This window comes from Monopterus albus, unplaced genomic scaffold (assembly GCF_001952655.1).
Source record: "Monopterus albus unplaced genomic scaffold, M_albus_1.0 scaffold17.1, whole genome shotgun sequence".
NCBI lineage: Eukaryota > Metazoa > Chordata > Actinopteri > Synbranchiformes > Synbranchidae > Monopterus > Monopterus albus.
This window is the reverse complement of record NW_018127897.1, coordinates 3451985-3469813: the sequence shown is the minus strand read 5'-3', so window position 1 is coordinate 3469813 and position 17829 is coordinate 3451985. Positions and strand designations below refer to the sequence as shown.

The 17829-nt window shown below is 41.3% G+C and overlaps 1 protein-coding gene across 2 annotated transcripts in view; it reads right to left on the bottom strand.

Annotated features, from left to right (window-relative positions):
• Positions 1 to 8773: 8773 nt before the first annotated feature.
• wtip (WT1 interacting protein) overlaps positions 8774 to 17829 on the bottom strand; it is a 35716-nt gene continuing 26660 nt past the window's right edge. For both annotated transcript variants that reach the window (XM_020592410.1, XM_020592409.1), the window contains exons 3-8: positions 15070 to 15137; positions 13520 to 13582; positions 13058 to 13188; positions 12711 to 12762; positions 11830 to 11898; positions 8774 to 10484 (exon numbers count right to left, since the gene is read on the bottom strand). In XM_020592410.1, coding sequence (XP_020448066.1) covers positions 10332 to 10484; positions 11830 to 11898; positions 12711 to 12762; positions 13058 to 13188; positions 13520 to 13582; positions 15070 to 15137 — 536 coding nt within the window. In that variant the 3' untranslated portion in view covers positions 8774 to 10331. The remainder of the gene's footprint in view (positions 10485 to 11829; positions 11899 to 12710; positions 12763 to 13057; positions 13189 to 13519; positions 13583 to 15069; positions 15138 to 17829) is intronic.

Genomic DNA, 17829 nt, shown 5'->3' with positions numbered 1-17829 from the left:
TAGATCGAGCTCTGAGATTATGCATTCTGATGATTTTTCGTGTAACAGAGCCATTGTGGTCTAAACAAAAATATCAGCGTTCTTTGAGGAGGAGCTTCGTGGTTTACGTCTTTCCCCAGTGACCGTCTTTCTTTTTTGACCCACTCTTCTCCTCTTGACAGGGGGTAAACGCTGGCCCGGGGGGCGTCTCTTGGCTCTCCTGGCCAGAACCATAATCCCTGCCCCCTCCTGAGCTGGTTCGGTGTCCCGTTTATCGGTAATTTTACCAACAGCCTTGCTCAGCATGTCAGAGGCTATGTTTTTAGCAGCTGAGGTTAAATGAGGTCTAGCAACGCTGAAACCTTTTTTCACCAGAGGCATAACGAATCAAAACAATTTTGAAAACATAGATCCAAGACCCCGCCCATACTGTGTCGGCGCACCCGTGAAGTATCCGTGCCCAGAACCGGCCTGGCTGTCATAATAAGCTACAAACCGGAGGCATAACGAATCGAAACAATTTTGAAAACATAGATCCGAGACCCCGCCCATACTGTGTCGGCGCGCCCGTGAAGTATCCATGCCCAGAACCGGCCTGGCTGTCATAATAAGCCACAAACCGGTACGGGGCTGCTTTATAGACTCAAGGAGTCATGTTTTCACGAGTCTAAAATGTAAGATACTGCATGTCACAGAGATCGGCCTGAAATTTGTTTAAAGGCCTCGATACAAACACTCTGTTCCGGGCGAAGTTTTTCTTGACTGGTTTATGTAAGGTGTAAGCATCCTGTTTTGCTAGAAACTCTTTGACATGATCCACACTTATTTTCTTACCAATCTCTTGTTCTGCAGCTCTATGTAGCGCATCTACTCCTTGATAACTGCCAGGGCGAGCCGGATTATAATATATTTTCTTCAATAAACTCTCCAGTTTAGCAGGCATGTTTACCGCAAAGCATAACACTCCTCTCTGAACAACTATTGAGCACATATATATATATATATATATGAACACACATACAGTGATGGATTTGTTTGATTGTTTTTAAAGAAACACTTAAGAATGGATAAATGAAAAGTAGCATACAGATAACAGACCCCAGCTCTGACTCTCCAGCACTATACCTTGCTTGATTCTCTGTTTCTGACCTTAGATTACTGTTTTTGACCACCGTGTTTTGCCTATGCCCTTCCAGTTTCTGATTGCCTGCAGTGTACCAACCTTCTGAGCTATTCCCCTTGACCACTCGAGTTTGGATCTCCTGGCTACACCTGTCTACTGGCGCTGACCCTGGACTGTCTTTTCGACCTGATTGTGTATCCCGGACTGTGTATCGATTGTCTAGTTGCTATGAGTAAAAAACCTTCAGCAAAATCAGTTCGTCTGGTTTTATAATTGAGTTAACCACAAACACCATTTGGCGTTCTTACACGTCAAATCTGACAGTATACCAAAAACAAAAGGGTAGATGCAGTTAGAATGAAAAAACGATTTGCATGATTGTTTTTAAAGAAACACTTAAGAATGGATAAATGAAAAGTAGTATACAGATAACTTTTTTTTTTTTATGTAACGTTTTTTAAAGAAGCAATAATACAAAATAAACACACAGATAACTCTTTTTTTTAAAGAAAAAAGCATTGAAGATGTATACCAAAAACAACAGAAAGGATTACATGTTTTGTTTCTTAAAGAATATTACCAAAAAGGCTAGATGAAAAATAAAGCACACAAATACCACACAGCTATCAGCAGCAGCAGCAACAGTGGGGTTGTTAATCCTTGCCCTCCCAGAACTCCATAGCCTCTTGAAGGTTGTCAATTTTTAACACAGTCAAACACATCTCTGGTTAGCACACGTCTCTTGAGCTCTTCGTAGTGTTTCACCAGGAAAGAATCAGATACACCGAAGAGACAGCTGTGCTGAACTTGGCTCGGATGTGACACCTGACACCCATAGCAGAGAAATTCGCTGAGTTCACGAATTGCAATATGCAAAACGCGGCTCACGTAGGATTTCATTGTGTCCCAAAACACAATGCGTGTGGGTCCATCCACCTCAAGGGGTTCGGTCTCCTCAGGGATTGTAGTGAGGTCTTGTGGAGGATCCTTTGGGATCGGCCAAAACGGTTGAAACCCCTCATCGGAGTGATAATGTCGGTTAACAGCTGACAGCATCTGAGCCAAGGATTGAGTTGCACCGGAAGAAGAAGCCATAGTGGTCAGATGGGGGTAGTCTGGTTCTCAAAGGGGGTGAGTAGATACTAACAGCCGCGGCCTCTATTTATTCTCCTGGAGGGGCCGGGGGATCAGTTAGGCAAACAGAACTTGCCTCAGCATAACTGTCTCTTGCCACTCTTGACTCGTATGAAACAGGTCGGTGATTTCATTTCCCCATTTTTTAAATATTTCCACCCAGGCTTTGCATGGCATGTTCAGGGTCAGCTGGAAAACGTCACATTCAGTGTTGAACCGCTTCATAGACATGGTGCCGTCTATGTCACTGGGTGAATGAGCGGTGATCTTATAGTACCAGCGACCAGCCGGTGTAGTTTGTGTCTCCCTAACAGCTTTAAACACTTCAGCATTTGATCGTTTCTTCCCCAAAACCTCGGTCAGTCGCACCTTCATGCTTTTGGCCTGCTCCATAAAACGAGGCATTTTCTTATCCGGCTGTCCATCATAATCCTCATCATCATCAACATCACCGCTTGAATTTTCAAAACACTCCTTAAGGTATTCTATAACTAGACATTTTAGAATACCCCAGTAGCTAGCTGTGATGGGGGTTTTAACAGTCTCGGGGCTAAAAGTCTCACCCTCATCCACTTGGTAAAAAGACAACTCAGCAGTTCCGTACAGAAAAATATAGCCGAAATAACCTGATTGCAGTTTGATTTCACCTCGAAGCGAAGCTGCGGGCAGCTTCTGGACTCGGACAAGATGCATGGTGGCTTTCGTTGACGCGTTGATCAAATTCGTTTGCTCTGTGATAATCACAGGAGTGTTGCTGATGACTCCATCAAAGGAGAAGCCATTTTGTTTTTTCTCAGAGGTTAATACAGCCTATTTGGTGAATGAAAAACTTTTTTTGTTCTAGATGCCTATGGAAATCCTAGCCTTTTTATAAAGAGAGAGGGGCGAGTGTGTGCTTGCTGATAAGAAAAACAGTATGTCTGGGTTTATCTCTAAAAACATGTACTGTGTTGTTATCTATGATTACAGAAGGTGCTACAAACCGCAGCATAGCCACGCGAGCGGTTGGGGGTGGGCGTGGAAAGCATGTCGAAAACGTGACAGAGGTGCGCGTTGAAAACAAGGTGTCATGTTCACCCTAACTGTTTGGATGTATGTTCAAAAGATAATGTGATAAAATGCTGTTCCTTGATAGTAGTTTGATATTTGGTGTTGTTACTTTTTTTTGCAGCAGAAAATAAAGTGAAAGATATCCTGGTGACTGGCTGTTAAGTGTTTATTCCACACTCGTCATTTTTAAATAGATCATTTTACAAGATTGAGTAAGGAACAGGTTAAATACTTAACTACACCCTGATATGTAAGGGCTGCAACCAATATCAAATACAGTTATACAGTTATATTCTTATCTACATAACCATAGGCGTGTAGAGACGGTAACCATTGTCTGTTTATTTTTTCAGATGCGGTTAACCACAACTTCCTTATCTCCAGCTGCAGATGCAGGAGGGTGGGGGTACCCCCGGGGGCCACGTGGGACCAGGAACCGGAAGAACGATTCTGATTGGCTGAGAGGCGGGACTAAGGGGCGGGGCCACCTGTCAAATTAATTCTGATGAGAGGTGGTATATATCTTGTGTGTCCCACATACCAAAAGATTTATAATGTAAAATGTGTCCCACATACCAAAAGATTTATAATAAAGGGACAATAAAGGGACATAAAGGGACAGCATTTGTGCTTCTAAATGCATAGTAACTAAATACTGTACATATCACTGACTTGACTAAAAGCAAGATTTTTCTTTTGTAATTGAAATGCTTTGCAAATCCCATGGACATCCCCACAGTGGCACATCAGCTCATCATGCCTGTGTGCTATTTCTAGGAATGTTTATGTCCTGGAACAGTTTTGTAAAAGGGTCATTACCAAGGGAACTGACTCGTCAGTGACTGTGCTTTCACTGGCAGCCACTGTTTATTACTGCCCACAGCTTCTCAGATATTTTCATCTTAAATTCATGTTTCACAATTGTTGCTAGTTTGTCCCTTTTCCTTCATAGTTTTGATAAAGAGTTTCTCATATCTTCCAAGCTTCATATTATCTGACCATTATAGTACTGGGCTGAGACCCAGGATAAAGTCTGTCGCTTGACATGCTACAGTACAGGGTTGCGTGCATGGATGTAATTATACTGCAGCATTTCACTACCTGTGGACAACACCAGACTCGAGCACATATTTAATGTACAACTAATGATGCTTTATGGGAGTTTTCCTTATTTCCTCTAGGGGCTGAGGTTGTGACTGTAGCTTTTGATGAACAGTTGTGTTTATTGTTTCCACAATGTGGGTGTTGTGCAGCCTTTTGACACTGTCATCTGCCATAATCTGCTACAGAAATAACTTTAACTTGACTGGAATAAACTACAATTTGTAAAACATCATCATTAAAGGCAAGCAGCATTAATGGATCATCATGACAGCAGCTAGAGTGACCCAACAACAACCCAGCAGCTCCTGAATGATCACATTAAAGCGACATGTCAGCAGGTAAAAAATAACGAACTACAGAGAAATATGAGGACAACCAAAGTACGTCGAGGGAATGGAATCTGACTGTTAATAAAAAACTTTTTGTCAGGTTTGCCCGGCTGCACCTTCCTCTCTTCTCTTTTTCTCGCCCTAGTCAGCTCCCTCACACTGATTATTTGATTAGACACACCTGCCCTGATTTTCTGACACTCTTCAGCTGCGCCTCCTTTGTCTCACTCCTTATTTATACTCGGCTTACCCATCACTCCCTTGCTAGTTCTTTCCTTGTCGTCAGCTCTCCCTTAGATTAGTACTTTGCTTATTCTCGTTGTTCTTCGTATGTTGTGTGTTCCTAGTTTCCCTCTGCATTTTTTGGACCTCTCCTCTGGATCCTGGCACCCTCAGCTCCACCAGCCACCATCACAGGTCGATGCACAGTCTCCACTTTAACTGAACTCTCTCATTACCTCCACAGTCAACCGGATCTCCTACCCGACCAGCCCAGGAGTGATTCCAACCCCTGCAGCCCGGCCCATCATCACTCCACAGACAATAACTCCTACTACTGCTGGTCGACACCCGCTTATATTCATACCTTCACCTTGCATATATATTTGCACTGCTTTAACATTGTAAATAAATCACTACTTGCATCGAAGCCAGCCGCCTGGGTCTGCTAATTTCTCCGCTCGCTCACATTTGTGTCGAGCGTTCATAACACTTAAAAAAAATTTTTTTTTTTTTACATTGAACAAAAAATGAAGGTGGGGCAATATAAGATCTCCCAAACAAACCTACCCGGCTGTGGTAACAACATCAAAGCACGTTGACTTGCCTTAGTCATAGCCCTAAACTTTGAAACTACTTTTCTGATTTCTTCAGCTCAGTCTTAATGTGTGAAATTCTTAATGCAGCACATGTTAACACTCATTTCTATATATACAAATGACTAAATTCATGCAAAATTTCCATTATTATAACAATATTACCCTGAGAGCAGCAACATAAATCCCACCACCGTGTATAGCAGTATAGTATTGGGATGAAAAAGCAAAATAGTTTCTTTTCTTTTCATTACTGTTGAATGTTGCAATGTATGAAGTATCTGTTATAGTGGTGAAAGTGATTTATATACTTTGGTTTAATGTTGCATGAGCTACAGCATTCACACATTATTGTAGCTTAGATGAATAAACTTAAATAATTCAAATATTAAGTTTGGTGCCTTAAATAAAAACTAACTTTGGGGTTGATACAGAAAAAAGATATAAACTGATGCAGAGAATTACAGTCAAAATCATCATTCTAACTTACAGAGTAGGATATATATTATGAATATACAGTAGGATTTACTGTAGTGTAAAACCTGACTCTAGGACATTGTTCTATAAATAAATGTAAAGTTTTTAAATTATTCTTACTCTACATAATTTCAGCATATTTTAAAATACTAATTCCTGCATGTTTTTTTTGCTATTCGCATACTAAATTTTGTATAAATGATCAATGCCTGCTTTGTTTTTATGACAATTTGCTCCTGTTATTTGATTATGATAATTTTGTTGTAACAATAATAATAAAAATGTTTGTAATTTTTGGAAAACACACTTATTGGCTTTCTTACCCAGAGTTATGTGAGACCACTGTCATCTGCATGGCCCAAATATAAAGCTACAGTGAGTGGCAAATTAGCTTAGCATAAAGATTGGAAACAAGAGGAAACAACATGCCTGGTTCTGTCCAAAGGTAACAAAATGAACTTATCAGCATCTCTACAGCTCAATAATTAACAAGTAATATATTGTTCATTTATTCACAAAAGTCTAAAATGGACTAAGCTAAGCTAACTGACTGCTAGCTTTAGCTTCCAATGTCCAATAAATCAAATCTTTACCAGGACTGTTGTTTAGCTGTGACCTACTATATATGCTGTTATGAATTGCATAGATGTAATTTTAATGCATTCTGCCCTCAAAAATTGTTTAAATATATTTTCTTTCCATATACAGTATATCAGACTGTGAACATAATTCAAAATGTAACGTTTTAGGAAATACAGTAGGCCTATTTCTTATCATACAAATGCGTCTGTAAATACAGATTTCAATTGCTAGCAATATAGGTTGTTGAAGAAAATGCGATTATTATACAGTAGCCTATACAGCTTTCAATTTCGGGATACCTACAATACTGTATGCAATTTTCTGTTTGAGTGATATAATTTAAAAATTAAACCAGTTCTGTGAAGGATGTTACAGCATGAGAAGCCTGCTTCGTACAGTTAAATGGTTTCAGTTTGATGGTAGCAATATTTTATAACTGGGTGTAATTTTTTTGGTGGCAGATTTCACATTTTATAATTTAAAAGAACTCTTGACTAGAAAAATAAAAGGAAAACATATTTTGCAGTTAGCTACAAAACCACTTTATTGAAAAAGCAGATTATGTCATCTACAGTTAAATGATAAGTCCCAATTTTTAATACATTAAATAACTTTAGAGTTTTTCATGTTTAGATAAATAGATCTAGTTTACTTTTTTATAAACCATCTAGGTAATCAAAACACTTGAAGAGATTCAAAAGATGTGTGACAGGTGTCGAGATGTGCTTATTGGAATTAACAGTAGGAGAAGTAGCAGCCTTCTCTTTCCAAGTGATTTCTGACAGAAAAATAAAATAAAAACTAGCCTCTTTATGCACAGTGTAACTAGCTGTGTGTTCTGCAACAAACTGTAGTAGTATTTTTAAAAAAGGTGACTTAAGACATCTTTAAGGGGGATACACTCTGGTCTTGGTCAGCTTTTCTTATGCAGATAAGTCCAGAAAATGCCACATTCTTCAAGTACAGCACATGTTCCTTGACCAGAACCCTTGCACAAAGTTGAACGCATCAAACAACAAGGAGAATGTCTCACATACAGTATGTGGTCCTTTCCTGCTTTTATAAATACACAGCCAAAAAGAAAACGAACACCAATCATTACATTGCGTGTATCTCAAGACATTAGGTTACATCAAAAAGCACTTTGTCAGTGGCGACCCTTGCCCACACTCTCTGTTGTGACATTTTCAGTAGTATTTATTTAGATCTGTGTGTATTACAGTATAGCCAGTGTTTGCAAATAATAGTTGGTGATAATTTTGTTCTGGATTAAATAACAGATGAGTGGAGTTTGCTATAGTCAGAGGACGATACCTGTATCAGTTACTGGCACAATGGCTGAAACTTGTGTAAACTATATCAATATGGTACTACACAGACTATAAGTTAACAATGCCAAGAATTAGACACAAACATCTGGAACAAAGTAGGTGAAAGACAGCATCATTGAAATCATAACTGGGTTGTGACAGAGGGAGCAGGGGTCACTGTGTTGGATGCTGCGCTGCCCTGCAAACACAGTGAGGTGCATGTGCTATGGTCCTGCCACTAGTACATGCACACACACTCACACTGAAGACATTTAAACTATTTTCTCATATTTGAAATAAACACATGTAGTTGGGGTTTTCTCTGCAAAAATGTGCAGCAGCTCAAGAGTTTTCCTCAAAAAGTAAAGTTCCCTAAAATATCTTAATTGTCTTATAATCTCTGATGTAAAGGGAAAGATGGATTGAGTGCCGATGCTATGAAACTCATTACAAGCACAAACCCAGATGGGATGAGTGAGACTATATTTTTAGCACCACCACAAGTCTGAGTTTCAAATGTTTTTGAACACACAGAGAACTCACTCAAACACATACATGCATATGCCTGCGCGCGCACACACACACACACACTACAATCAGCAAGGGAAACATGGGGGGACTCACTAAAAACATGGGTGGGAGCAGCAGCTCTTGGATTTCAGGACCATCCTTCAAAAACACAACAGCAGACTTCATGGCAGAAGCGGAGCGCGAGACAAACATACCTGATCCGTCTTAAGGCATTTGGACAAGTGGAGGTTTCTCATAGTAACACACTGTGTTCTCAGTGGTCATGTGATAAAAACCAGTTTTTGGAAAATATACCTGGAAACAGTGCCCTGAACAAACCTGGAGCTAAAGGTATTTGAATATAATCACACACTATGTTTTATTTCTCTTTGAGTACTGGATGGGAAAGATGCAACATTCAAACAGTGACAGGGGAGAAAGTAGTGCCAGAAAATCACTTCTAGCTCTATAGAAGGAAAGTGGATGTTTCCTGCTGGCTGCACAAATAAAAAATGATTAAAGTCTCCAGCTGATTTCATATATTAACCCACAGATCAATGCAAACCTCCAGTCACAGTATTGTTGCATTATAGCAACTTAGAAAGTATAAATATAGAAGAGTTACTGACACATTTTCAAGTCTATTTTTCTTAAAATGACAACTCTTACTGGAAATGTTCTAGTTATCCCTCTGAGGACCCCCCTGTACCACACCAATGTGGTATTCAATTTATTTGTTTTTAAACATAACCTTTTCCAACCAGAGTTCTTCTGTTTTTAAATGTCACTGGTCATTTGGTATTCAAAGTAGAATAAAACAACTGAAGGCAAACACCATTTGAACCAGGTCTACTCCTACAAAGCCTGTGCACCTTTGAACCACTGACAGACATGAAGAGGCTCTGTGTCCTGGAGGAGAAATGATATAATAGATGCAAAATCTTTAGAGGCCTCAGACTGTGTTTCACCTCTCAACCTATCACGAGTGCAGAAACAAACAAACAAACACACAAAAAAAAAGAATCTACATCTAGGGTCTTATGTGGAAAACATCTGCAAAATATATATTCATATATAAAAGACAATCTATGCACATCTAAAATTTTCTTTTCTGTCATAATATAATCATTAATTAAGACACTGCTTGTGAAATCTCTTGAGGTCTCGTCTAAGACTTCTACGTGGAATGTCAGACAGTCCTCTGGGCTTGTGGTGCTACAGTGCATCTCTTATGTTGGGGTGGTGCAGGGTGAGGAGCAACGAGTCACCAGCTTTTCCTATAGCCCTGTGTCGTGATGCTGGGTGCTGCCTTTAGCAGGGCTCCATTTCAGTGTTAGAAGCTGCATGGTGAGAGCCCACTCTGAAGGCACAGCATGCCCACCCTGCCCCTGTCCAGTCCAGCCATCACTGGAATGTAGCAGCTCATTCCCTGGCCTTCCTGACTCTGAGAGCAGCAGTGTTTTAGACTGGTCAATTCATTGCTTCAGACAGAGCACAGGAATGAAAAACATGGAAATCAAGAGCAGGAAGCAAGGAGACAAGTTTGCGTTTTCTCCTCCAATCCAAAAACCATTCCTTTGATGAATGTGTAGGGGTCAGGAGGAGTGACGTCACCAGGGGCCCATGTTGGCTTTCATGCTTAGGCACCCAAGGGGGAGGGGGAGGAAAGGACCACAGTTAGAGGAGGAGGGGCCCTTTTCCCAGCCCTGCCATGTGACAGCAGGACTTATGGTGGGAGGTGCACTGGGTGTGTTAGTCCAAGGCCTGGCTGTCCTCTTGAGGACGGGGACAGAAACTCGGATGGCCACACAGAAGCTTCCCTTGGACTGCTGGAAGGGGTACAGGCCTGTTTTTCCTGCCGCTGGTTTCCTAGATTACATGGGAGGCAGGGCTCTGTCATTGTCCACCCTTCTCCCCCTCACAGCTCGGTGACATGCAGGGGGTAGCTGGGGGGCAGGTGAGCAGGGACCTGCGCCTGGAGCCGGTGGATGTGGCAGCTGTGACAGAGCAGGTGTCCTTCCAGTGGGTAACAGCGGTGGTCCTCTTCGTCGTTCAGCTGGAGACCACAGTCCTGAAACAGTGACATCAACACAGAAACATGAACACACCATGAAGACAACCAATAACCAAACCCAGATGTGTGAGTGTGCATCTATATAAAGAAATAGTCCAACATTTCTGAACACCCCTGGACAGCAGCTGACTAGCTGTTTCTCCCTATTTTGAGTGCTAAGCTCAGCTAACCTTTGTGGCTGAAATTTCATATTTACTGTACAGTACAAACATCAAAGTGGTACCGCTCTTTCATCTAACAATTCTTTTAACTCTGTATCTGCTGAATTGAATTGTGGGGTCTTATTACAGAATAAGGACTCACTATGGTACAGGATGGCCTGATGCACTGATGTAGTGTTTTCAGTTATGCGAATGTTTTAATGGATCCTTGTGGTAAAGAAGATACTGAGCTTGAAGGCAAAGCTCGGACACAGGTGACTGAAACCTGTTCCTTTTAGAGACAGTGTGCAGGACTGTCCTGAAAGAGTACAGATGTGCAGAAGGAATAAAAGACATCTGAAAAAGGCTAGTTTAGTGTGGCTCCCAGAGGTCACGGCTTGTGTTTTTCTTTTTTTGTCAGTGTGGATCCAAGCACCACAAAGTAGCACACGCCTATAAATTAATACAATGAACCGTGAACCTGTGGAAGAGCTCTGTGCACGTCTGACAGGGATGACACTCCATGGTGGACCCTAATTTGGCTCTGGACTTTACCCTTCCCCTCTCCTCCAGAGCCCAAGTGAATGATTACCCAGTGCTTACATAATAGTCTGATCCATTGCTATCAGGTGGAATGTCAGCCATTCAGAGAAATGAGCAGGTCTCATCCTGCTCATGAGAAGCGAGAGAGAGAAAAAAAGCCCAATCACTGCAGGCTGGAATGAAATGTTTATTTGTGTCAGGACACTTTGTGATCACACTTCTGCTTGAAGTGCAAATCATCTGACAGACACAGGACGACTGGGATTTCACAAGATTTCACCACAGCAGGGTTCACGGCTCAACACTGGAATGCACTTTGTCAGTGATTCACAGTGTTGATGTGTACCCTTGAGATCCATGCATCTGTTTTGCCTCTGTGTGTGCCACCAATACCACAACAACGGTGACTCACACACCACGATACAAATCAGTCTCGTCATCCCACGATTTGCAGCTCTTTCCTGGGTTCACTGGGTTTATGAGACTGAGTGCAAATATTTCTGTGTGCCATCTCATTAATTTCATGACAGGCTGAAAAGTTGACCCATGTGCAGTGATGCTGAATTGGCTGAAGTCAACTCCCACGAGTAGTAGACTGCTCTTACTCATACCCAGTGTGTGTATGTATGGACAGAGTAAAGGCAGGAGGAGCATCTCACCTCACAGTGGTAACACTCCACATGGTAGTCCTTGTCCATAGAAACAACCCGGATGGTTTCCTCAGAGCCCTGGTGGAACAAACACACAGTCAGAGCTTCACATTAGGCTACATCAGTCCAGTGGCTCACTGAAGTGATGGTCCAGTATGCAGCACATCTCAGGTTTGACCCCCCGCAGCTGCCACCATGTCCGGAACACACACCCACACACAAACTCCTCCCTTAGTACAGAGTGACACACCAGGCCAGCTCTACAAATGTGCAGTTTTAGTGCAAAAATAAGAAGAAAGTGAATTGTTTTCCTTAGTTTTTAATTTCATTTTGATTAAAGAAATGCAGAATTTTAGGTTGGTTCGGTGTACATTCATAATTTAGTAGGAAGAAATACTATTTTAGATAAGCAATTGAGATATAATGTCAGGTTTAGCTCAGTCTGAATTCTTTGTCTTGTCATTTTTATTTCAGTTTTTGTGTTATCTAAGCTGTATCTTAATGTAACCTCACTGCTCTTGAGTTTATTTTAATAGAGCATGACTAATAAAAGATACTGTATATTAGTATTTTGTTTGATAAATGGGATATTAATAAAAATTAAGATGATCAAAGACCTGATGCACATTTGTCTCACATGAAAGACTAAAACTGATGGTAACCTTTATATCTTTCTAACCCAGCCTGTACAGCTCATTCTGGTAACTAACTAAAGACTATCTTTAGCCCTGTTTATCAGTGCATGTGCACTGGTCACTGAGATGGTCGGTTCTATACATGTAGGTCCATTTGTTCAACCGGGTAGAATTTTAGAGCAGTGTATTTCCTGCAGGTGACAAACAACATATATACAAGGTATGTTGGAACCTGCACTGAGATATGTTCCTTACCTGGGCTGGAAGGATGGGCTCGCTGCAGGAGGCACACTTTGGAGCAAAAACTCTGTTATGGAAAAGACAACTGAAATTACAAATTGGAACAATCACACCAGTCTCTGAGTGATGCAAATCAGTTATCTTCTTATTGCACACTGCACAGATATCTTTCCAAATTAATATCAGTACAATACTAGTCCAATCTAATCATAAAAACCTCACAAGTACACTGAGCAACATGTATTTCATGACAGATGTTTCTATGTTCCAAATTTACAGATTGTCTCCAAACTCCAGGTCACATTCTGACATACATGAATCATGTTTTAGCAGTGACCTGAGGAGAGAGATGTTATCCTTACGTGTGGTAGTCTTTGACACAGTAAATGTTGTTCTCAACATCCACAGTGAAAGGCACTCCATCTAGACCCTCTTTACACACCACACAGCGGAAACAGCCAGGATGGTAGGACTTGCCTAGTGCCTGGAGGATCTAGACACCCACGCACATGTACAAAAAAGACAAACAAGATAACAGTAAGACAGTATTGTTCAACAGGCTGTCAGTAGGAAGCTTCCTCTAAGTCCAGATAAGAACATAAACTCAGGTGTTATGATGTGTCAGGACAGAAATATTGCTTAACATGCTCCTGTACTGATTAAAGCTCAATATTGTGAATAAATGAAGATTCAAATTTTGAATAGAGTTTGAATGTCTTAATAATGTTTCAGCTATACTTATGATAAACAGAACAATGCATCAGGCAGGTGGAGAAATTTGAACTATTACTCATGCATTCTGCACCGTTTGATAAAGCTCTTACCATCTCCATGATGAGGTGACCACACACAAAGCACTTCTCAGCTGTCTGTTGGAAGCCAGAATACTGTGGGCGACACAAAACACAGGATTTGTTATCCTTAGCAATGAATTCTGGACAGTTTTGTGCTGGTCACATGATTGGTAGTCACTCCTGATGCAGGTACATCAAGCAGGTACATGTTTCAGTCTGAGAACGGTCTGCAGAGGGTGCTGCTATGCTCTTAAACTCAACAGCAAAAGGCTTTCTCTCAAGATCCTTTGTCTCTCAGCTGACATGTTCATCAGGCAGTGGTGACCTGTGTTGCCTAACCTATTGCATGTTTAAGCTTTGTTTTTCTGAAGAAGGGCTCTGCAGTTCTACCTCTATCATATTCATATTCACATATACATATAATGACATTTGGAATTTGCCATGTTGGACCCAGAGTTTCCACTGGACCAACCAGGTGTTAAGTGCCTTCTTGTGTTACAGGCAACATGACACCTGTCAATAGCTTCTTTACTTTAAAACCACAGCGCAAGCAGATAATGAAGGTAGATGACCATCTGTAGCTCATGGCCTCTGGGTCGTGACCTGATGACTCAGGGGGGCTGGGAGAGAAGACATGGTTACCAGGTGGAGGTGGTGATGGGCAGCCCCCTGCCCCTGTTACCCCCAACTCCAGATCTACCATCTGCCAGCACCTCCCCCCACCCCCAAACACCCCCAAGCCTACAGGCCAGGCTGGTGAAGTCATGAGAGAGAGGCAGAAGGAGATTAGTCTCATCCAGTCATCTGACTTCTAGCATCACCTTATCACTCAGAAGTACAGAGTGTAATAGCAGAACAGGAACTAAGTATTTCCTAAGAGATCAGTTGGTACACCTAAAAGCAGAAGCTGCCGATAAACAGGAAACACTAGCAGCAGATGTGACCATGTGCTATGAGGTCGTTTGGAGTACGAAGCAGTTTGCAACAATTGTTAGAGGAAGCTTGTTTTAAGCTTTCCTCCACATTTCAAATGGGTCACATATTATCTAAACATTCTTAGTTTTAGAAGCAGCATCACATACAGCTATAGAACGCAAAGTCTACCGAGCTTGCTTTTTTATTTGCCCAGTTAGCATGCTGATGTGTTTATCTACATTAAACTTACTGTTACAATATTTCCAACTATAAGTAAAGACTCCGTGAGAGCAGGCCTGTGTCTGCCCTGTTAACCTGAAGCAGATGGACCAGAGGCCTGAGAGCTGCAGCTGTCCCACACTCCTCCACCCACTCTTAATTGTAAATGCTGGGGAGTAGCTTGTGGGGGTTAATTGAGCTCCTCTGGGAAACTTGGGGGAAATGACTGTGAATTAGAGGGGTGGTGCTAAACTCCTAATTGTAGCTGCAATGTCTGTTTCCTCTGGAGGGCTGCAGAGTGTAGTTAGAGATCCTAATCTTTCACCCACTCCTCATTCACCCCTCCGTGAGGCAATGACATGGTGCTACCAGCTGATCCACTCGTCTCACAATAGAATCATCACAACACACACACACACACACACACACACACACAGGTGACATACCAGGAAATCCTCCTCACAGTAGACCTTTCCATTGACGTTGTAGAACGCTTTCCCTCGCAGCCTCCTCCCTGAAAAAGAGCACAACAAATTAAATCTGCATACTCAAATTTAGCTAATGTAGAACTGGATATACACAGTGTAGCTACAAGTACGTGGACAAAGCTTTGACATCAAGTATGCTCAGTCTGGGGCTGTTTTTCACAGTTTGGGCTGCGACCCTTAGTTCCAAAACAGGAGAACGCCACAGAACGCAAAATTATTTTAGACTATAGTGTGCCTCTAACTTTGCAGGGTTTGGGGATGACAATTTCAACATCACAAGCTATTTTTGAGGCCCGTAAATGTCAGTGTTTTTTTTCTTTTCAATTTTGATTTCTGTAGGGTGCTTTAAATAGATACGAATGTAGGCTGTGTGTATATGAGCATTTCCACTCACCACTTAATACATAGACTTTTTTTTTATCTTTATGTTTATAATTGGACACTAATTATATACTGCTCAGAAAAATAAAGGGAACACAACATAAGACATCCTAGATCTGAATGAATGAAATATATTAAATACTTATTAAATACCTTGTTCATTACATAGTTGAATGTCTTATTTTCCCTTGTGTTCCCTTTATTTTTTTGAGCAATGTACTTATTGCACCATGTGCGATGACTGAAAAACTAAACTATGCCACAATGTACAAAGCCAGGTCATTAAAAGGAATGACTGAGAATTCACTGGCATACACCAAATTTTAAAAACAACAAAAAAATAAACCGCAACAAATCTCTAACTTTGAGATATGCTGGAATCACAGCATATCTCAAAGTTAGAGATTTGTTGCTCGAACACTGATGCCTAATTAGTGGAAAATTACATTAATTTCAATGGAATCATTGCAATAAATGGATTCACTCTTGGGGGAAGTACAAATCACCATGTGCACACATACATTCAGCAACTTCAAAACACTGACCAACAGTAAGTTATTTTGACAGTGCTGGGAGCCTAAAACAGAGAAGTTACTGTTGCTTAAAGCTACAGTATGCAACTCTTTTCAAATATTATTTAGCAGAAGTACTCTCTAAAACACATCTTAATGTGAATAGATGCTGTTAGACGCTTCAGTGACACAGACACATTGAACAGTCTGAGTGGGTTATCCTGCATATAAAGTCATGGCAAAAAAAATATGGGCACCCCTGCATTTCTGTCATATAAGGCACCATTTCTCCCAGAAAATCATAGAAATCACAAACTCTTTGGCATTTTCATGTTTATTTCTTTTGTTTGCATTGGAACAACACAAAAAGCTGAGAAAAAAGTCAAACCTGACACATTTCATAGGGTACTCCCAAAGTGGACTGACACCCTCAACTTAATATTTGGTCGCACACCCTTTGGACAAAATAACTGAAATCAATCACTTCCTGTAACCATCAGTGAGTTTCTTACACCCACACCACAAGTGGGACCACTCTTCTTTTGCCAGCTGCTCCAGGTCTCTCAGATTTGAAGGGTTCCTTCTCCCTGCTGCTGTTCTGAGATCTCTCCACAGGTGTTCTATGGGATTTAGATCTGGACTCACTCCTGGCCACTTAGAACTGTCAGCCATCACACACTGAATAACAACTGGGCACAATTTCTGTCAATATGTGACATTCTACAGGAAAATATGATACCGTATGCTTGTTCCTGAATCACTTTACTTTACAGTCAGAGCAGCACGTGGATGCAGAGCAGATGGTGGGCTAAACATAGACGACTTTCTGCCTGTTTAATTACTTTGACCACTGATCCCAACAGGAATCCCTTTAAAATCCATACACAATCAATACAGCAAGCTGCTTTCCAAAACCTTCCCCTAGAATCTCTCCTCTACCCTTTCCTGCCATTGTGCAGTGCTCATGGACAGACCAACAATAGCCGACTGGAGGGTGTAGGTCCTTAACTGACACACTCACAAACATAGGGAGTGCTACAACAATTAGTACAAGATACAACAACAAACTTTTGCTGCTAGTATTGGCTTTTACTCGTTCTACATCATTAATTGAATGAATGCTGAGATTTTTTTTGATTACTGATAAAGTTGATGAAACAACGTTTAAACATCACTTTGGTGGTTGTTTGTCATTATGACATTTTAAGACCAATTATAATTAAGTTAATCAATAGTTACAGCCCTACAACATACAAAGACATCCACAGAAACACGCCCACAACACAGTGGGACCAGGTTCAGCACACTGAGCCTTCAGCACCAAATGCAAAGGCTGAATTCCTCCGGATGAGTCTTTGTTCATCCGAATCCAAGTCTGAATCCAATCTAAGAAGGGAATTCTGCTGCGGGCTGGCTTCTGCAGCCCCCTGCCATGCATCCCTCGCAGCTCACCCATTCAAATTCATTTAACGGCAGCGATGTCGCTCTGGCGGCGCGATGACTTCACCAGACCCTGGCAGACAAGGCACACGAATCTCATGAATCTGATGGATTAGTCAGATTTGGATGTCGTTCTGAGACACCATAGATTTTATGGGAGTCCCAGCATGGGAAGGATGTGCTTGCCCCCTTCTTAACACTGAAATGTATGCAATCGCTGTATTTTACACACAACTACAGTGTCACAATGCTGGGAGATGGTACTACATTAACAGCCATATAAATGTCTGGAGTGGCGAAGGAATGCTGTCCACACAATAGGTGAGACTTTTAAGACTTTGAGACTCAGAAGCAATTAGCATTTTGGTGATGTGCAGCAAAGAGA